Source organism: Elaeis guineensis, chromosome 12 (genome assembly GCF_000442705.2).
Source record: "Elaeis guineensis isolate ETL-2024a chromosome 12, EG11, whole genome shotgun sequence".
Lineage (NCBI taxonomy): Eukaryota > Viridiplantae > Streptophyta > Magnoliopsida > Arecales > Arecaceae > Elaeis > Elaeis guineensis.
This window is the reverse complement of record NC_026004.2, coordinates 8,522,754-8,544,603: the sequence shown is the minus strand read 5'-3', so window position 1 is coordinate 8,544,603 and position 21,850 is coordinate 8,522,754. Positions and strand designations below refer to the sequence as shown.

At 36.4% G+C, this 21,850-nt stretch overlaps 1 protein-coding gene, 1 long non-coding RNA gene and 1 other non-coding gene across 3 annotated transcripts in view; 2 read left to right on the top strand and 1 right to left on the bottom strand.

The window, feature by feature from the left end:
• The first annotated feature begins 4,932 nt into the window (after nt 1-4,932).
• Nucleotides 4,933-7,684, top strand: LOC140852963 (uncharacterized). Its single transcript, XR_012136022.1, has 2 exons — nt 4,933-6,541; nt 7,336-7,684. It is a non-coding gene; the product is annotated as an uncharacterized lncRNA (long non-coding RNA).
• Nucleotides 7,685-11,367: 3,683 nt separating this feature from the next.
• The window catches only part of LOC114914673 (uncharacterized), a 20,031-nt gene continuing 9,548 nt past the window's right edge, over nt 11,368-21,850 (top strand). The window contains 4 exon segments of the mRNA XM_073246373.1: nt 11,368-11,494; nt 11,645-11,822; nt 11,918-11,951; nt 12,109-12,222. Coding sequence (XP_073102474.1) covers nt 11,368-11,494; nt 11,645-11,822; nt 11,918-11,951; nt 12,109-12,222 — 453 coding nt within the window.
• LOC140853027 (small nucleolar RNA R71) lies at nt 15,065-15,171 on the bottom strand. Its single transcript, XR_012136105.1, has one exon. It is a non-coding gene; the product is annotated as a small nucleolar RNA R71 (small nucleolar RNA).

Genomic DNA, 21,850 nt, shown 5'->3' with positions numbered 1-21,850 from the left:
TGGTAGGGTGAATCTTGACTCCCCATTTGGTAGCCCTTCCAGAAATTGGCACTAAAGTTTTCCAAAGGCTGATCTTATTATACTTCACCAAAATCTCTTTTAATCAAACTGTGAGTGCCATACATAGCAAAGATCCTTCCAATTGCAACCCACAATTTTCTCAAGGAAAAAAAAAGAAAAGAAAAAGAAAATATCCATTCAATTGTATCATAAAAAAGTAGTAGCATCCATTATTTAGCATGCTGTTATTTTTTTTGGTTGATAAAGAGAATGTATTAGTCTTGACATCAGATTCATTTTTGCTAATGAAGAAATATATAACTAGAAGTTATGATATGCTTGACCTTATACATTTTTTTAATCTTTATGAGGTCTGGTATGCTTTTTTGTGAATGGGCCTGGAGAGAGGTATTTGAGTGCATGGAACTGGTCATGGAAACTGGAAAGTGATGGCCATAGGCTCTTCTTCAACTTTTATTTCTTTGTTTTTTTCCCCTTCATTTCCAGATTAAAGCAAGAAGTGGATGGCTATTGGGGGATTCTATGAATTATTCTTTAACAGCTATGAGGAAAGCGATCAGCTTTTGGCGGTCTCTGATAGTAGCAGCACTGAGCAGGGGCAGAGGAAATATCAGAAAGCGAAAGGTACAAAAGGAAGAATGTGGGGAAAGGAAAGAAGAAACTCATGTGAGTCCTGTGCAAGAGGGGACTTTACAACTCACAAGCACACAAGACATGAAGAAAGGAAGCTGGACGTATGTAGCCTTTTTTTAAAAAGAAAGTGCTTGAGAAATACTCACAATCCACGTCTATCCCATGAACAAAGATCCAAGAGATTTGCATGCAAGGTCTTTCAGATGTATTTTATAAAGAGACATATTTATTTTCTTTTTCTAATCACAGCTTATGGGCGAGTTTAGATGTAAATAGAAGAGGTCATGGAAGAAGGTACATTGGAAGTGGGATTCAGTAAGTTTTAAATGTAGGAGATAGATTGCCTTTATGCCCTGAGAAATGACTTGTAACTTTATGGACTCACTTCATGATGGTAGTTGCGTAAGTAGTGAATACGTAGGTTTTGCGGATTTTAGTGACTACCAAATTTTGAAAGCTGATGAACCAAAAAGAAAAAAAAGCTATTCACTTTCTTAAATTATAAGGCTTTTAGTGTTGAATTATTACATGCAAAAGATAGACCTGCTCACATTGTTTGATTGAAAGGACTTGCAGAGTTGCCAGTCTTGGCATGTGCCAAGGCCTCTTGCTATATAGATGCATGTTTGCATCATTACATGTTACCAATCTTAATTAATATATTTTATAACCAATCTTCGCCATTACAAAAGAGTTGCACCATGTATGTTGTAACTGAGCTTAACATGTATGTTGCACCATCATTCTTATAAATTGATGTTGCTAGGTGAGAGAAAGTGGCAATTAATGTGCCTAAATGCAGTCTTCAAACGCTTGTTTATATTGGTAAGCTTGGGACTGTCATTAATTATAGATAAGCAGAAGTAAACGCTGCATGGCCAATGAGAAATGGGTCATGATTTCTTGGCTTGGACATTTTGCCAATGGAAAGCTGGGTGGGGATCCCAAAATTACCAAGATGGATAGGAGGAGTTGCTCATTAAGGAAATGAGGATGTGCCACTTTATGGCTTTTCTCACTCAAATATTGAGGATATCAAATTATCTCATTTTAGTTCTGCCCTAGAGTTCATGTGGTGGTCAATTTCAGTTACCATGTTACCAAATAAAAAACACTAATGAGAAATCATGATCTCATACATTGACCTTGTAAACATGTTTTAGGGCAATCTTTTCTATTGAACATAATTAAATCGAAACTATGAGCAACAGATGGTGTCTGGAGATATCATCTCAAAATGCTATAATCTTGAGTGAGCTTAAATTGATCTTTTTCTTAGTTGGTTTGTATAGCACCTTATTCTAAATATAACGGTAGTAGTGAAAGACATCTACTTCAATCTAAAATGTTGTTTCTAATGTGGCAAATATTTACTTGCCTGATCTTGGAGTAAATCGAGGTGATGTAACTTTGAAGATACCTAAGGTCCTGCACCTTAACACAAACTGAATGGTATGACCACGTCAATGCCACGATCTCAGCGATAGTTGTGACCATCTAGCCATAAGGGTACAATCCAAGCAATTGTAATTGTGGCATGGCGTAGATATCTATTACTGTATAGTTATTACATGACAGAGGCCGTTGTCAAACTGTTAGCCTACACTGCCTATCTCGATGACAACCACTGACCTCCCTCTATAAATAAAGAAAATCAACATACTCTCAGATTATAAGTTTTTTAGACAGAGCACTCACACTCTTCCTCTCCACTATCTTTTTTAGTGTTCTCTAGAATTCGACTGACTTGAGTATTGGAGGATCTCTCGCCGAAAAATCTCCAATAAAAGAACTTATTTTTCAGATCAATCCTGCAGCCAAGGTGTCCTAACAGCCACATCTCCGAGCACTTTGCTCTTGTTATTCTTTCCAAACTCACCTCGGAGGATGATCGACCACATTATCACCTCGTACATCTACCAATCTTAATAGACCTCGAACTCTAACGGCAACAATTTCTATTAGGCTCTTTAAGTTCCACTTTTTTCTTTTGAAAATAATAATTATTTATGAATACCATAATAATAGAATAGCTCAAAAATTTTATTTAAGAAGTCACTCATGGTTTCAATGAAACTAAATTTTCTCTAAAATTAGGGTGGATGACTTCAAATGAAAAGAAGATCTAATCTTGACTTTTCTTTGGCCTACCAAAATACATTATATCCATTGCACAATTCTTCATACAATTGGTGTGGTAGAGGATATATTGCTTGTGAATACATGGAGTAATGAGGAGTAATCATGCTTGAGTATATTTTCCCAATAATCTGTAAGCTGTGATAGTAGTATATGTATGGTGACATTGAATGAAGAAATAACAAGAAACTACAATTTTGCTGAGTGATTTTATTGAGTTTATATACCTAAGATACACTAGCAACCTTTTCTCTACAAATGGATGAAGAAACAAATGAAACCATCAGACTAGCTCACTATTTTCTTGGGATTTCAAGGTTTCTAGATATGATAGTGACTTCTATAATATGCTAATGAACAAACAAGCAATGAGTTGCCACACTTGATTAGGGTTTGTTTGATTCTTGCATAAATTTATCGGGGATAAAATTTTAACTTGCAAAATTTATTTAAATATTCCTTTTTAATAGATAAACTATTCAATTATATGATCCCTCCTCATGAAATAGTCTTAAATTGGTCAAAGAAGAGTGGATATTTTTTGATAACTTTTCAGCTAACATGATGAAATTACCCTTCGTTATATCAATGTTCTTCAAGAATCGAGAAATTAATTTTACTGACCTAAATAACTAAACTGTATTTAGATTTTTTGTGATTAAATAGGGCCTATCAATTACTTGTCTAATATAGGCTAGCATACCGCATTTGTTGAATAAATGAAAAATGGTAAATTGTCATATTGAATAGTTTTATTTAGTGTTTGTATATAAAGTATAGTAGCAAACTCTAATATGCAATGGATAGAACAATAGGAAGCCACTATATTTGTTGACATTTTTCAGTGCGAAGGATACCAAAGATGTATTAGCCACATATTTATTGCTAATGAACAAAGAAGGAATGATGAATTACCACATTTATTTGATTCTTATATAAACTTTATTCGACAGTTGATCTTTTCTTGTAAAATAATTTTGACTCAGCCGAAGAATAAGTATGATACATTTTTAATTTTTTAAAGTTAACTTAAAATTTTCAAAATTACTCTTCTATTGCTTTCTTATTTAAGTATCGAGAAAATAATATTATCATCCAGAAAACTAAATTTTATTTAGATTTGTATGCAAGTTCCATGAAGTTTTTTTAGTGAAATATCCAAGATATGAAAATAAATAAAGAAGAAATGTTATATTATTACATTTGCTTAGGGCAATTCTACTAAGTATATATGTCTAAGACATATCAAGAATCTCTACCAAATGACGAAGTAATGGAAAACCATCATGTTTGTGGACCAAGTTAAAAGTGAAAAGCTTCAAAGATATACTAGCAACCAGTACAATGCTAGGAAAGGCCGGGGGAAGCATTATTTGGATCATCTACGTAACTTTTAACTAAAATAATATTTTAATCTTCATAAATTCATTTACTTATTCCTCTTTAACTAGTTGCAATTATTAATAATTGGATTCCAAGGCGTTTTAACTCAATCAAAAAGCATAAATGCGATCTAAATTTTAAAATTTATTTTGCAAAGCTAAAAAGGTCAACTCCTCCCCGAGTAGTGAAATTTTGGGAGGTATGCTAGCTTTAATAGAATGATGACTATAAAAATTGGAAACTTACATGGCCTGCTACAGGATAAGGTGGATCTACACCGGCCACCATGGATAAGTGACAAGAGTTACATGGCCTGCGGGTCCCACAATTCAAATCAAACGATAGTCTTGACCCATCAGCGTACCCGCATGTGGGGTCCAAACTTACAACTCATCTCATCTATCATGGACGGAACGTGGCTCGCCCCACCCACTACCACGCACGCCGGCGAACAGTTGGGAGTACTTGAAGGGCCCGCGAAACGGCAGGCTATCGTTTCCCCCCCGAGTCCACACGCTCCCACTCGCGCCTCGGGAATCGTCACGTACGACTGACTGAGAAGGACACGCGTCGCCTGGCCATTGGTAAGCCGCATGTGTGGGGGACGGAATTGGAAACGTTGCTCGCACGGACGAATCTGTTTCGGTTACAGCACCGGTTCCCGTGGGTCAAGTGTCCGGTTTTTTTTTTTAGGCTTTTTCCATCTATTTAAAGCCTAGGGTGGGCCTTGTTTCAGCTCACACATCCAAACTGTTCTTTCTTTACATCTCTCCTTCCTCCCCCTCTCCCTTTCTTTCTCTCTTTTTCTCTCTTTATGTTGGCTGTTTGCTTCTGTTGCTTTTGGTTTTGGTTGTAGTCTGCCTGCTTTTCTTTTCCTCTCTCTCTCTCTCTCTCTCTCTCTAGATCTACTCTTCCATTGTTGTTTTTACCAGTTCCATGGTTTATCATTTTATTACTGCAAAATAGGTCTTCATTTTCTAGCTGCTGTCGATCTATTATGGTCTTCTACTTTTTTTTCTTTTGCTTCCTGTTTGTTTTCATTTTATTCCTTTTTCTTTTGCATTTTTTGATGATGATTTGTCAGGGTTTTTGATATTATTGTCTTCTTTTTTTGTGACCTTATGACTTGCAGGTGAGTCTTTCTTTTTCTTTCTTTCTTTCTTAAAAAAAAAAAAAAATTTAATGATCTTTGTAAGCCAACATGGTTCAACAATTCTTGTTTACATGTGAGGAATTATGAAGGAAAGGTAACAAGATTCTCTTCATGTTTTGCAAAAGCTTTCTTGAACTGTGAACTCACTGAGGTTTAATTATTATTCCTTCTTTCCCACGCGAAAGCTATTGGAGAAGATGATAGATCTTTACTAGAATTCCATATCCAGCTTCGACATTAGTAATTAGTGAGTTTTGAATTCCTCTCTCTCTTACACATGATCAATTATGTGAAGAATCATTGGAAGGAGATGATACAAAGATTATAAACATGTCTTCTGCAAGCTTTTTTGAACTATGAACCTGTTTAGTTTCCTTCATTTCTTTGCCTTATAATCAAAAAAGTTTCCTTCTTTTCCTGCAAAAAAAAAAGGTGCGAGATAGAAGATCAAGAATGAAGCAATACACTTGATAAAGTCCATCAAAGACATAACAGATCTTTTATGAGAATTTCAATACATCGAGTCATTAGTACTGGCGATAAGATCTGCACTCCTCTCTCTCTAAATTTTTGCTTATGTGAAGAAATGATGGAGGAGATGATAACAAGATTTTGGACATGTCTTCCACAGGCTTTCTTGAACTGTGAACTTCTTTGGGTTCATCAAAAGAGAACCAAATTAGTGGTTGATAGTTCAAGAAAGTCCATGGAAGACATGACAGATCTTTATATGAATTCTGGCTTCCACATGAGGTATTAGTCATATCTGAATTCCTCTCTCTCTCTCAAGTTCAACAATTCTTGCTTATGTGTGAAGAATGGAGATAATAGCAAGATCCTGGATATATCTCCACAGGCTTTCTTGAACTGTGAGCTTGTTTGGGTTTATCAAAAAAGAACCAACCTAATGGTTGATGGTTCAAGAAAGTCAGTGGAAGACATGACAGATCTTTACAAGAGTTCTAGTTTCCACATGAGGTAACGGTGATAGCTGAATTCCTTTTATCTCTCTAGTTCGGCAATTTTTGCTTAGATTTGAAAATGATGAAGGAGATTATAACAAGATTATGGCCATGTCTTCCACAGGCTTTCTTGAACTGTGAACTTATTTGGGTTTATCAAAAAGAACCAAACTAATGGTTGATAGTTCAAGAAAGTCAGTGGGAGAGATGACAGATCTTCATGAGAATTCCTTTCCAGCTTCCAGATGAGGTATGAATTCTCTCTCTCTCTCACACAAGTCTAAGAGATTTCAATTTTACGTTAGAGTGATCTTATTTGTCTTTTGTTTCCTATCAGGTTTTGACATGTTGATTTGAGATTGATTGTCTGAATAATTTCAAATTTGTTTGCCTGTTATGATCTTCTATCTCTGTCTCTTGTTTTTTTTTTTTTTTTTTTCAATCTGAATTATGTGTTCTCAGATCAGGATTTGACATGATCTTTTGAAATAAATAGAGGCAGATGGATTTTAGTTGTAAATTACCTCCTTTTGAGTGACTTTTTTTTTTTTTCTGGTTTTTCGTTTCCTTGAATCTGAACTATATGTCCCAGATCAGAATTTGACATGCTTCTATGAAATTATATATCAAATATGAATGATTTTAATTGTAAAATAGCTGGTTTCAAGTGATCTTCTATCTTTCTAACTTTTTATTTTCTGTGGCACATGCTTCTTTTTCCTTTTTTTTTTTTGAGCAAAAGATGGCTTGCACCCACCTTTTTATCACGTTTCCTGTATAGATCTGGAAAAGTATTTCACGTCTCAATGAATTTAGTTGTAAATTGCCTACTTTGAAGTATTTCTCTCTCCATCTTTTTTTTTTCGTGAACCTTTTTTTTCTTGTTTCTTTCAATCTAAATTTGCTGTGACCAGGAATTGACACGTTGTTTCAAATAACTCCAAATTTGTCGTTCAGTGTTGTCATTTGCTTCCAGTTTTAGACAAGACAAACAAAAAATGGAATATAAAAATTGAATTGTTTGAGCATGAAATGTTTTTTCAGTTTAAAAGGCCGAGAACTCGGAGGAAGAAGTGAAGTGGTGATGTGAATTTCTTTCAAACTGCGAGGATGATGAGAAGCTATCCAAAGTTAGAGTCAACAAGTTATCTCATGACAGCAAACTTTAGCCCAACCATGATGTTGAGATGTCTCTCAGGGTTCGGTGGTGTATCTTAATTGGGCAGTTCGTCTGTTCAGTAAAATTTTGTGTTAAAGTATGTTAAAAATGGGTCATATTTTGGATTCGCAAGTTGCTAACCTTGTAGATTTTTTTTTCCCAGAGTAATAGTGTGAAGTGGTCGAGACTTCTCCCTCGGATGATATTCTCTGAATGTTCAGGACTTCCTCACAATTAACGTGTACTATCTGTTGTTGGAGTGGTGTTGCTTTTGCTGTTTTAATATCATTCCTTCTAAATAAGTAAAACATTATTCTTAAATTTTATGCTTAAACTATGGAATATTTTCTAACTTTTTAGGATAATTCGTGACTACGAAATTTCCTTATTTTTGAGGAATTTCTATATCGATTGTTCATGTTTATCTTAATTGGAGGTTACATTTTATACCATTACTTTTAGCTAATGCACTATCGTTGAAGATTGGGTGAGAAGAACTGGGGTGCTCCCAAGGGTAAGAGCCTAAGAATGAGGTTTCAGTGCATGGACGTGGTGATATGGAATATGTTTAGGATTCATTTTATCCTTTTTTTTTCTTTCTATCCTTTCACTGCCAAGAAAAGACTTGGTACTAAATATCGACTGGTCTGTGGGCTATTGCTATCCAGATGTGGAAAGTGCTCAGCTTTTGGTTCTCTGATAACTGCAACAGGTGCTGCGAGAGAAGTAAAAGGTTAGAGAAAAGGGAAGAATGTGAGATAAAGAGGAGGAAATACATGTGAATCATCTTTTAAAAGGAGAGTCTATCATGGGTCACAAGCACAGACAGATTGGAGGGTTCATGACATGAGAAAATTAAAAGAACTCTTTTTATTAAATTTGAATATGTTGCATATATAGTATTGGCAATCTTTTGTCCATACTTTTTTTTTTTCTTTTTCTTTTTTTTATTTCCATTATTTGACAAACATGGGTGTCCTTTATGGTCATGTTGGGGAACTCTTTTATAGAATTGTGCTCCATTGCTAACTTCATACTGCTGGCATAAGAAAACTTTGGTATAATATTTTTTGATAGAATTCTCATCAAAAATAACTTAGCTAAAAGAGGATGGCAAGGAGATTAAACTGTGTGTTATGTGATGGAAATTTTGAGACCACCGACCACATTTTTTTTCTAATGCTCTTTCACTGGAAAGATATGATCGTTCTTTCATGACATGCTGGGTTTCAAGATGTTGCTGCATTCACAAACCTTACTATGGAACAATTGGAGATCAGAAGAACCAATGCACTCATCAAGAAAAAGATTAGACATCCTGTTGGCGGCAGGATTCTGATGCTTATGGAAGAAGCGCAATAGGCGAATCTTTGAGTTTCACGCTTTTCTCCCTAGAGCTCTGATCTAACAAATTGGTAGGCTATTCATGCTGTGGATAGCGCATGCCAAAGATGCTGAATCCGAACAAATACAGAGAATTAAGAACTCTGTCAAGGAGATGCTAGATAGGCCATTTAGCAGCACATGACATTCAAGCTAAAGGGGTTTGAAATGATCATGGCTATGATCATATAATAGAATTCTTAGAGGCCGAGAATAGGATCCAAATGTCTTCTTTGGAGGAGGACATACAGACTGCACTGTGAAGTCGACTCTGGGAACTCAAGCTTGAAGCTTGGACCATAAAGCTCCTATAATTTGCTGAAAATCCATGATGAGTCTTAACAGGTAATACTTTGAGGTAATCAGATGGGATTGTGAGTCTCTGGCTACTCACGTCAGATTCTACCAGAAAATGAAATTATGAGAACAAGAAGAAGCAAATTTCAGAGCAGGTCAATTACTGCTTTCACTTACAACCACGTCTGTTTAAAATCTGTAACGCTGAAAATCTAAAATCAGTTTTTGCAACTGTTTCTGAAACCCGTATGAAACTCATCATCAGAACCTAGAACTTTACCTTGTGTGAAAACACATATGAATATGCACGACTCAGTATCTTAATATAATTTACCTTGAGTTAGGCTTCTCTAACTCAATTACATCAAAAAAAAAAAAAAAAACTTTGGTATAATTGGTGCTCCTTTTTTATGGTTATTTGGAAGTTTATCAGCCTTGTGGGCCAACATGGATGGACCCCTCACTTCAAATTCTTAATACCTGACACACGGAACAAAGTAGAACTTGGAGGAGGGATGCAGATCAGCCCTGGATCCAGTTTAGACTTGACTGCGAAGGGACACCGACACCCATAATCATTTCACTAAAGAAATCTGATGGGTTAGAAGATACAGCAAGTGGAAGAGGGAACCGGGACCCACTAAACTTTACAACAAAAACGAAACTGTGTGTGTGCGCGTGTGAGAGAGAGAGAGTTGTGTCAGTACACAGAACTAAAGAAATTCCATCAGTTTGAAAAAATATTCTGAGAAACTACGAGGAGAATGAGGTTGTGTTTGATTTAACGGAGCTATTCGGTCGTTACACTGTCACGATCTGAGAGCTACATGAAATTTAAATCTATTATCAAGTTGTTTACTCTATTTCAGTACATCTCACATGGATGGGATGCAGCAACACTTAAAGGCTGTCCACAAAGCTAAGCTAATATACAGGATGAAGTAAAATTCTATTATAAACCTGCTTCTCTCTTTTACACTTTTATCTTCACTGCCTGTAAATCTACCATATCTGCTCTAGAAAATTTCTATATCACCTTTCCTCTTCAACCATTTCACCTTAGCTTTCATGTTCCTCGACAGAAACTTAATGCATATGGATGACCTCACTTGAGCAAGGGGCAGAGTCTATATCCCATCACCACAAATCAGACCAGGAGCCATGGCGGACCCAAAAGTCAGGTCCCCTGTCTTCAAATTCTGCATAAAGTTTGATGCAGTAGACATGAAGCTCGTCATGACACCACACTGCAAGGATGCCACCATAGGAGGCCCCAGCCCATGCTGCCATGGTGAAAATTGCGAGCTAATCGTAGGTGGAGGCAAGAGACCAGTCCGTGAGGCCAGCAGCATCGTAGGCATTGCAGAAGGCAAACTGTAGGTGGAGGCAAGAAACCAGTCTGCAATGCCAGCATCGTAGGCACTGCAGAAGGTGAGCCCTGGTGCAACAGTGTAGGCAACCAACACATAGTACCATCTGAGTTGTGGGAAGCCGTGAGGAAGGGTGGCAGCGGAGACAGCACAGCAGCATCAACGATATGCCTCCAAATACAAGTGGTTTCGGGATTTGATCCTGAGGAAGTGTTTGGGCAAAGTTTGTCATCAAAGGAAATGCCGGATGTGTGGATGGGGCAACTGTCAGCCTGAGATGGGAAGTGTTGAGGACTCTTAGCTCTGCTCTTCTGATATATATAAAGGCAGAGAGTTTTTGGCACAAGACCTTAAAAAGAACTTGTAAACGCCATCCCCGAGAATCAAGGCAATAGCTATAAAGACCTGAAACATAGAAGACATGAATGATATTATTATATGTTTTAATGCACTTCTTATAATTCAGAGTAGTTTTGGTTAACTCAAAACTAGCTTTGAGCGCCTAATTTGGTAAATACAATATGTTCCAATACTCTCATGATTAAAGTTGGTGTGAGTAGTTTTATGGCACCAATGAAAACAAGAGGATGATCTTTTTTTTTTTTCCTGTTTAAGAACCTCCCAAGATTGGGAACTCTGATTAAACTACAAAGCGGCAAAATTTATGAGAGGAGATGGCAGTTACCCTGTATCCTTGCAAAGAATAAGTAGCTGAAAAATAAAAAAAATAGAACCTTCATGAAAGTAATGTACATTATGGCAACATGTTGAAATCAAGCTAAAAAACAATGGCAAATCTAAACATTCATGAAAACAATGCATCCATATGTATGTTCATAGGCTTGTGTTCATCGGCCTGGAGACCTAATGTCGGAAGGCTGCGAATCCACAATCATCCCTGCCAGTGTAAGACCATTGGAAAAATTCCCGCAAGAACCTGAATACAAAGAACTTGCCAATGCTCTAACTTGTTTCTTGAAAATGTCAAAAGGAGGTAAACAACAGCAAGTCTTTTGTCTAATGCCACTAGGGGAAGAAGAAAATAAAGAAAATACATATTTGGTTCTTGAGATTGCTTGAAGTTACTTTGCGAGGTTGGTACCCTGAGGAGTGTGGAAATTGTTGACCAGATGAGCTGTTGCAGTGCCACTAGAATATTTTAGCTTCTACTCGGTGATCCTGGTCTGTAAACAAACTCATATGAAGAACTGTCATTCACTCAGCTATACAATTAATGTTTTGGTGATCACTCTGCATTTTAATGTTCTTATTTTTCTTCAGATTGTAAAAGCTCGGAGGACATACCTTTCAAAGGTGCACAAGTGAGAATAACCAAGAAAACTGACAACGAAGAGGAATCTGATCATCAATCTTAATTTTTCGTTCCTGAGGTTTTGTGCATCATTCACTTCTGTAGCTTGCTTGGCGATTATGTTGCTTATAGCAGAAAGGTATCTTCCAATGCCTCCTCATGATGGCCATATTGTTCAAACAACTTAAATAATTCTGCTACTAATTACAAGAAGAACATGCAAGTACTTTAAAGACTAATGAACACTGCAATAACATGACAATTTCAACGCTCTAAATTTTTGATACTATCTGAAGGTCAAAATGACTTGGAAGGTGCTACATGTACGCTACTATGTGTTGTCGCAAGGCTCTCGAGAGACGCTGAAGTGGCTGGAACTGGACGTCGCTCGAGATCTACGATGCCGGAGAGTACATGCAAAGAAAGTCTACTTGTCGGGGGTGATCTGGTAAGAGATTCTCCGATGCTTAAGTTAGTCGGAGTTTTAGAAACAGTAGAGAAAAAAGATAATGAGAGTCAAAATAGCGGAGGGACTCCTCCTTCTTCCTCCTACATGGGCTTATCCTACTCTCAAGAGTGTCATTTTTTTGCTTGCTTGCTTGTTCATTATCTAAGGGTCCTCTTCGTATCTCATTCATATGGAGGTTGAGCCCGTATGTTGTTAGCCAGAATTTGTAAGTTTGTTAGGTTTAGTGATTTATGTCACAAATTGACATAAAAAGTATCAATTAATATCTAAATTATCTAACTTTATTAAGAAATTGATACTTGTTATTATATTTTGCAGAAGAAGAGATCATCAATAGAAAGAACAAGGAAAGAGGATTCCAACGGCGTAAATTTTATGCAAAACGGAGTTAAATTGACCCAGGAATTGAAGAATGAAGAAAGAAGACTCAATTGGGTCAAATCCGAGTCAAATCAGATCAAAATTGGTCAAAAAATCAACTAATTTGGTGATCTGGTTAGCCGCCTGGTCCACAGCAACAGGCGCATGGACCATGGATCTATCGGCGCACCATAAACCCCCCTAACAACCCTCTAAAACCTCTTAGTCCCACATCTAAAGTTTTGAAAACCTTATAACCCCCAAATGCCTATAAAAAGCCCCCAAAGGCCCTTGTTTTATGTATTCTTCCTTCCGATCAAGCTTGTAACCCTAGATAGTGGGGTTTTTAGCTCTCTTCTCAAGCCTTGAGCTTTGAAGTTTTTGTAATAAATTTTTTTTATATAAAATCTTATTTTTATGCAATTTCATCTCTTTACATTATGCAATTTATTTTTCTTGCAATTATGATAGTTTAATTTATGCAATTTAATTTTATGCAATTAGGTTAGTTTAAATTATGCAGTTTAAATTTATGCAATTAGGATAGTTTAATTTATAAAATTAGGGTAGTTTATTTTTCTGCATTTAAATTTTGCAAGTAGATTTAGATCATGTCTAGCTAAGCATCCCTTCTAGGGTTTGCGATGAAGCTAGATCATGAGTAGGGATTTTACATAGGGTTCTTTCTTTTTCTTAGGGTTTCTTTTTCTTCCTCTTTTGCCAAGAATTTTTGATGAACTACAGTTGGGTCAGAGTCCCTTCATAGTTCATGCTTGATTCAGTGCATAGGAGGAGAAAATCCTAAGGGATCCTAGTTACTACTCCCCTGTAAAGAATCTTGATGGGTTATCGTTGGACCTTAGTCCCTTCATAATCTATGCTTGGGAAAGATAAGAGGAGTAGTCGTTAGGATCAATAAGAAAAATTCTAGGTAGAATTCCCTAATCTAGATCTAGTGGACTCAAAAACCCTAGATCCTTAGTCTTATTGTCTTTAGCAAACAACTTTCGACTTTCGATTTTTGTTAAAGCTCGCTTGAGCATAGATTTGAAAATCATTTTTAAACCAAGTCTCTGTGAGATCGACCCGTACTCGCTGGTCGTGCTACTCTGCACACCGTGCGCTTGCGGTTTTATTTACAAATTTTAAGATTTGCACATCAAGTTTTTGACGCCGTTGCCGGAGATTTGGCGTTTTAAATTATTTTCAAATATTTGTTCTTCGTGCTTTATAACTCTCTTTCTTTTTCCTTTAGGTTTCTATATTTAGTTGATGATTGCTGGAAAACTCAGGTATGTTTCTAATTTCTCTTTTATTATTTTTAGTTAATTACTTTTCCTTTAGACCTAATCATTTGAATTTACTTAATCATAAAAAATAATAATAATAAAATAAAACAAAACAAAAGATATTTCATAATCGTGAAGTAAAATATCAAAAAAAAAAAATTCTAAATTAAAATCTTTTACATTCTTGGTCATCTTGTTTATTTGCATTTGCATTTTCATAATTAATCTAAGGGCATCAACCCATTAACAAGATAAGGTGGAGATTTCATTACCCTTCCTTAGCCCAAAAACCATCTCCATCATATTGCATTACCTAGACCTTTAATCTTAAAATCAATTAGACGTCAACCTTAAGGAATTCGAGCTCAATAGGACAAGGAACCCTAAGAGTTCTACCAAGTTTGAGTTGTTTGATTAGTTGGTATCTAGGCAAGTCCCTGAGGGTGGTTTGTTAAATTGGTTCAGTTGCTAGCCTGGCCAACTCGTTTGGTGTCTAGAAAGGCAACGATGAGTGAACCTCCCACCTCTTATACTTACCTGGCTAACTAGTTGATCAATCTCCACTTGGAAGGCTTGAAGGGTCATCTTGGAACAAGTTAGGAGCTGTCTAGATTTAGGTTAACCCTAGGATAGATTGAGTTTAATTTATTGTTCCACTTATTTGAAAAAAAAAAAAAATTGTATAAACATCGAGAACCGTACACCTCGTGTGTGGAGAAGAGTGTCGGGTCGTCTAGTTAGAATTGAGTCAATTCCTGTTGTTCCAATGGCTGAACCAATCCAACCCATGACCCTTAAGGATTTGTGTTATCCAGTTGGCTCCATCCAACCATCTTGTATCAGGTTGCCACAACCCACAGCTAACAATTTTGAAATCAAACCTCAAATCATAAATATGCTTCTAAAATTCACAGGATTAGAGGATGCTTATATATTTATTAGAGAATTTGAGGAGGTATGTGCAACCATGAACTGCAATTAACAGAGGATGAGGTCAAACTTAGATTAATCAACTTTGCCCTTAAGGACAATGCTAAGAAGTGGCTTTATAGTCTGTCAAACTATTCTGTCACTACCTGAGAGGGCTTTGTGAGAATATTTTTAAAAAAATATTTTTCCCATCATAAAACAGCGAGGATTAGGAATGAAATAAATCAATTTTACCAACTAGCTGGTGAATCATTTTGGAAGTACTTTTATCGTTTCAAGAATCTTTTGACCCAATGCCCACACCATGGAATAGAAACTTGGAGACTATGCCAGATCATCTATGAGGGGTTAGATTCAAACTCAAGAACCATGCTAGAGTCTATATGCCAAGGCCAATTTATGGACAAAGAAACTACTGAAGCTTGACAATTCTTAGAAGACCTAGCCGAGAAAAATTTACAGTGGGAAACAACTAGGGAACCTGATAAAGCTACACCTTCAAGAGGAGGAATGCAACCAACCCTAGCATCAGAGGTCAAGATTGCAACCTTAACACGTAGATTGGAAGCCTTAGAATTACAGAGACCAGCCAATGTAAATCAAATATCTGCACCCATGTGTAAAGGGTGCAATGCACCAGACCATGCCTTAGAAGAATGTTCCTACTCGAATGAGTGTGCACAGGTGAATGCCACCTATCAAGGACCATTGAACAATCCTTATGCACCCACATATAGCCCAGGTTGGAGGAATCACCCGAATTTCTCATGGTCCCAGAATCCTAATGTAGGTAATCCAAATTTAATCAGCAAAATCTAAGGTCCAACCCAGTGATGAACAACCCGCCAGGCTTCCATGATAATGACAAGAAAATTATCTCTTTAGAGAAAAGCCTAGAAGCCATGATGAAAATACATACCAGCTTTATGCAAACCACGGGTCAACTCATAAATAATAACACCCAAGCTATAGCCCGTCTGAAAATGCAAGTAAGTCAGCTGGCTTCGACCATTAGTGAACGAGAACATGGTAGGTTACCTAGCCAACATGAGCCAAATCCTAGGAACCAAAATGGTCCACGACCCCAACAAGAAAACCAAGTTAATGGTGTAAATGCCATTCATACCTTAAGATCAGGAAAACAAATAGACAATAAGGTAGTTGCACTTGATGATATAGATGACTCATCTGCCGAGTCACCTTCTAAAACTACTACCTTTCAACCTCAAGCACCAGAAACTGAAAATTCACCTAGTCTAGTACTTAAAAGTCCTAGAGCTCCTTTTCCAAACAGACTGAAATCCAATAAATCTGAACATTTAGACAAAATTTTAGAGGTATTTAAATAAGTCCAAGTTAATATTCCTCTTTTAGATATAATCCATCAGGTTCCAACTTATGCCAAATTTTTAAAAGATTTCTGCACTAGGAAAAGGACCACTAATGTACCAAAGAAAGCATTTTTGGCTGCAAGTGTCAGTTCATACCTATCTAGCCATGTGCCAATTAAATATAAGGACCTTGGAGCTCCAACAATTTCTTGTGTTATTGGAGAAACCAATATAAAAAAGGCCTTGCTAGATCTAGGAGCTAGTGTGAATATCCTTCCATATTCGGTGTATGAACAACTAGGATTAGAAAAACTTCAACCTACTGGGATCACATTACACTTAGCCGATAGATCTCTCAGGATCCCTAAGGGAATGGTCAGATGTTCTGATAAAGGTTGAAAATTTCATTTTCCCTGTAGATTTTATTGTTTTAGAGACTGAGCCAGTTGCGAATCCTAAAGGACATATACCTGTCATTTTAGGAAGACCATTCTTAGCTACGGCCAATGCTGAAATCAATTGTCGAAATGGTCTAATGAAGTTATCCTTTGGGAATATGACCATTGAGCTTAATGTTTTTAACTTAGAACAGGAATCCTCTTCTCATGCTGATGTCAATGTAGTCCAAGATGGTATTTATGAATCCATTGACATTAGTGATGATGAAGTCGACTTAGAGTCTAACCCCTAGTTAATCCATGAGTCTGAGGATGTCAATGAAATACTTAAAGAAAATCAGATTAATCAGGAATCGACACTTCCTACTGAACCAATCATTGAGATGGTGAACTCATCACCTAAACCATCGATAGAGGAAGCACCCATTTTAGAACTGAAGCCCCTCCCAGAACATCTCAAGTATGCATATCTAGGACCAAAGAAACTTTGCCTGTAATTATTGCATCAGACCTAGATCCCAAGCAAGAGGAGGAGTTATTGTCAGTTCTAAAAGCAAATCAAGAGGCAATAGGTTGGACCATAGCAGATATCAAAGGAATAAGCCCTTCTATAGTTCAACATAGAATATACTTAGAGGAAAGGCTAAACCAACAAGAGAAGCCCAAAGAAGGCTTAATCCAGTTATGAAGGATGTAGTTAAAAAGGAGATTCTGAAACTCCTAGATAGTGGAATAATTTATCCTATTTCTGATAGCTCTTGGGTAAGCCCAGTTCAAGTAGTACCCAAGAAATCTGGGGTAACAGTGGTCCAAAATGATGCAAACGAACTTATCCCAACTAGGATCCAAACGGGATGGAGGGTCTGTATAGACTATAGAAAGTTGAATGCTGCGACAAGAAAAGATCACTTTCCTTTGCATTTATTGATCAAATGTTGGAAAGACTAGCCGGACAAGAGTTTTACTGTTTTCTTGATGGATACTCCGGTTACAACCAGATCCCATAGCCGCTGAAGATCAAGAAAAGACTACATTCACCTGTCCATTTGGTACTTTTGCCTATAGACGAATGCCCTTTGGACTATGTAATGCACCGGCAACCTTCCAGAGATGCATGATCAGCATATTTTCAGATATGATAGAATGATTTCTAAAATTTTTATGGATGACTTTTCTATTTTTGGCCTAACCTTCTCCGAGTGTCTGAATCACCTGCAATTAGTTCTAGAACGATGTAGGAGAAGCACCTAGTTCTCAACTGGGAAAAATGTCAGTTTATAGTCAAACAGGGAATAGTTCTTGGCCATGTCATTTCTAAAAAGGGGATTGAAGTGGACAAGGCCAAAATAGATCTAATTGCAAGTCTTCCACCACCTAAATCTGTGAAAGAAATACGTTCATTTTTAGGTCATGCTGATTATAGAAGTTATTGCCAACTTTAGCAAAGTAGCACGTCCATGACTAATCTTTTGGCAAAGGATACCAAATTTGAATTTACTTATGAGTGCTTGGAATCCTTTGAATTTCTAAAAAATCACTTGTATCAGCTCCAATCATTCATCCTCCTATCTGGTCTGAACCATTTGAATTAATGTGTGATGCGTCCGATCATGTTGTGGGCGCAATCTTAGGTCAATGGATAAATAAGCTGCCTAGAGTGATATATTATGCAAGTAAAACCTTAAATGATGCGTAGCTTAACTACACCACAACTGAGAAGGAGTTCCTTGCCGTTGTCTTTGCTTTAAAGAAATTTAGATCTTATTTGTTGGGACCCACACCATTGTTTACACCTGATCACTCAGCCATTAGACATCTCCTAGCAAAGAAGGATGCCAAGGCACGCTTAATCAGATGGATTTTGCTCCTCAAGAATTTGACCTAGAAATTAGGGACAAGAAAGGCACTGAGAACGTTGTAGCAGATCATTTGTCCCGAATTCCAGTGCACCATCTAGTGAACCACCCATCAATGAATCTTTCAGATGAGCAACTCATGTCTGTGTCTGCTGAACCTTGGTTTGCTGATATTGTAAATTATTTAGCCATAGGAAGATACCTTCTCATTGGACTAAGCAGGATAAATATAAATTCTTTGCCCAAGTGAAGTATTTCATTTGGGATGATCCTTATCTTTTTAAACAATGTCCTGATCAAATTATTAGAAGGTTATCCCAGATAACGAAGTCATGAATATTTTATCTTTTTGTCATGATCAAGCATGTGGGGGTCACTTCACGTCTAAGAAAACTGCTGCTAAGGTTCTCCAATGTAGTTTTTATTGGCCCAATTTGTTTAAGGATGCTCATGAATATTGTAAAAGTGTGCTCAATGTCAGAAAATGGGCGAATCACCAAGCGACACATGATGCCACTCAACCCAATCTTGGTAGTTGAAGTTTTTGATGTTTGGGGGATCGATTTCATGGGACCATTTCCAAATTCCTTTGGAAATGAATACATTCTAGTAGCAGTTGATTATGTTTCAAATGGGTAGAAGCAATTGCATGTAGAACACCGATAGCAAAATGGTCATTAAGTTTCTTAAAGAAAATATTCTCTCCCGTTTCGGTATTCCAGGAGCAATCATTAGTGATCGGGAACCCATTTTTGTAACCGACCTTTTACAACATTGATGAAAAAGTATAATGTCACCCACAAATTAGCCACACCATATCATCCTCAAACTAGTGGGCAAGTTGAAGTGTCAAACCGACAAATCAAACAGATCCTGAAAAAAACTGTTAGTGCCAATAGAAAGGATTGGTCTTTGAAATTAATTGATGCACTTTGGGCATACCGAACCGCTTTCAAGACCAATCTAGGAATGTCTCCTTATAGTATTGTGTTTGATAAACCATGTCACTTGCCTATTGAGATAGAACACAAAGCCATGTGGGCCATCAAACAACTAAATATAAATTTGAACGACGCTGAAACCATAGGAAGCTTCAATTGAATGAATTAGAAGAACTTAGAAATGAAGCCTATGAAAATGCAAGGATATACAAGGAACGAACCAAAGCATTTCATGATCAATCAATTATAAGAAAAACTTTCAATATCAGACAAAAGGTGCTCTTATATAACTCTAGATTACATCTGTTTCCAGAAAGCTTAGGTCTAGATGGACAGGACCATTTTTAGTAAAGGAAGTCTTTTCACACGGAGCTGTTGAGATTGAAAACCCAAGTAATGGTGTTATCTTTAAAGTTAATGGTCAACGATTAAAACATTCTTGGAATTACCTGTCAAGACTGTTGAAGATGCCATGGTTCTTTATAAACCAACTTATTCTGATTAAGTTGCTTCGAGTTTGGTCTGGCTGAAGATATAAAACTTAGCGCTTCTGGGAGGCAACCCAGCCTATTTAATTTCTAATACTTTCTTTGTTTTAGTTTGCTTAGGACAAATAAATTAGATAAACTTCATTGGGGACAATGTCGGTCAAGTTGAGGGGAGAGCTTGAACAAAATCAGGTGTTATCATTTTCTTTTCCTTCCACTATGAGTTATTTCTTGCATTTAATATATTATGTAAAAAAAATAAAAAATAAAAATATATATATATATATAAATAAATTAATCTATAAAAGAAATAAGAGTAAGTTAGAAAGTATTTGCTAATGTAGTGAGTCACGGAGAAGATTAGCTGGTTAGACTCTTGGTGGCTTAGGTCATTTAAAGACTTTTAGCACTTCCAATTGCACATGCACACTAACAAGGTAAAATAGGTGTTAATTGTAAGGCCAATTAAGGATTTGAGTATTATTTAAATTAGATAATTTTCTCTACACCCCAATTGAAGAAATTTGAATTTAAGGAAAGAGCTACCTGCCTGAAATAAAATGCAAAACACAGAGTAAATGTGGATTGCCCTAAGCCTAGTAACCGGGTCTCTTCACCTAAGTCAAGTGTTGAGATTCGCGTCAAATGGTGGTGGGAAGGCCAGGATGCTCAGCAAAAAAAAAAAATAAAAAATAAAAAAACAGTGTGAAAGCTACCTTAGTTCTTTGTTTAATCTGGGGTGTATAGAAAATTAATCGAACTAAGTTATGAAAACTGATACAATTGGCCTGTACAAGTTAATACTGAAATACTAAGTTAGTTATCACTCACACAAGTGCTATAAAGCTTTAAGTATACTCTAAGAAAGCTTCTAAGTAGACTGACTACCGATTCTAATTCGAAGCTCATTACTTAGTAATACTAGAAAACTTCTTGAATTTCGATCTTAAATTAATTTGCAAAGAAAGGATCTTTTTGAAATATGATCTTATTTTGGTACATTGTTAAGGGACTAGCAATGATTAAGTTGGGGGGTGTGATTTATGTCACAAATTGACATAAAAAAGTATCAATTAATATCTAAATTATCTAACTTTATTAAGAAATTGATACTTGTTATTATATTTTGCAGAAGAAGAGATCATCAATAGAAAGAACAAGGAAAGAGATCACCAATGGCGTAAATTTTATGCAAAACGGAGTTAAATTGACCCAGGAATTGAAGAATGAAGAAAGAAGACTCAATTGGGTCAAATCCGAATCAAATCAGATCAAAATTGGTCAAAAATCAACTGATTTGGTGATCTGGTTAGCCGCCTGTTCCACAGCAACAGGCGCATGGACCATGGACCCATCGGCGCACCATAAACCCCCCTAACAACTCTCTAAAACCTCTTAGTCCCACATCTAAAGTTTTGAAAACCTTATAACCCCCAAATGCCTATAAAAAGCCCCCAAAGGTCCTTGTTTTATGTATTCTTCCTTCCGATCAAGCTTGTAACCCTAGATAGTGGGGTTTTTAGCTCTCTTCTCAAGCCTCGAGCTTTGAGATTTTTGTAATAAATTTTTTTTATATAAAATCTTATTTTTATGCAATTTCATCTCTTTACATTATGCAATTTATTTTTCTTGCAATTAGGATAGTTTAATTTATGCAATTTAATTTTATGCAATTAGGTTAGTTTAAATTATGCAGTTTAAATTTATGCAATTAGGATAGTTTAATTTATGAAATTAGGGTAGTTTATTTTTCTGCATTTAAATTTTGCATGTAGATTTAGTTCATGTCTAGCTAAGCATCCCTTCTAGGGTTTGCGATGAAGCTAGATCATGAGTAGGGATTTTACATAGGGTTCTTTCTTTTTCTTAGGATTTTTTTTTCTTCCTCTTTTGTCAAGAATTTTTGATAAACTACAGTTGGGTCAGAGTCCCTTCATAGTTCATGCTTGATTCAGTGCATAGGAGGAGAAAACCCT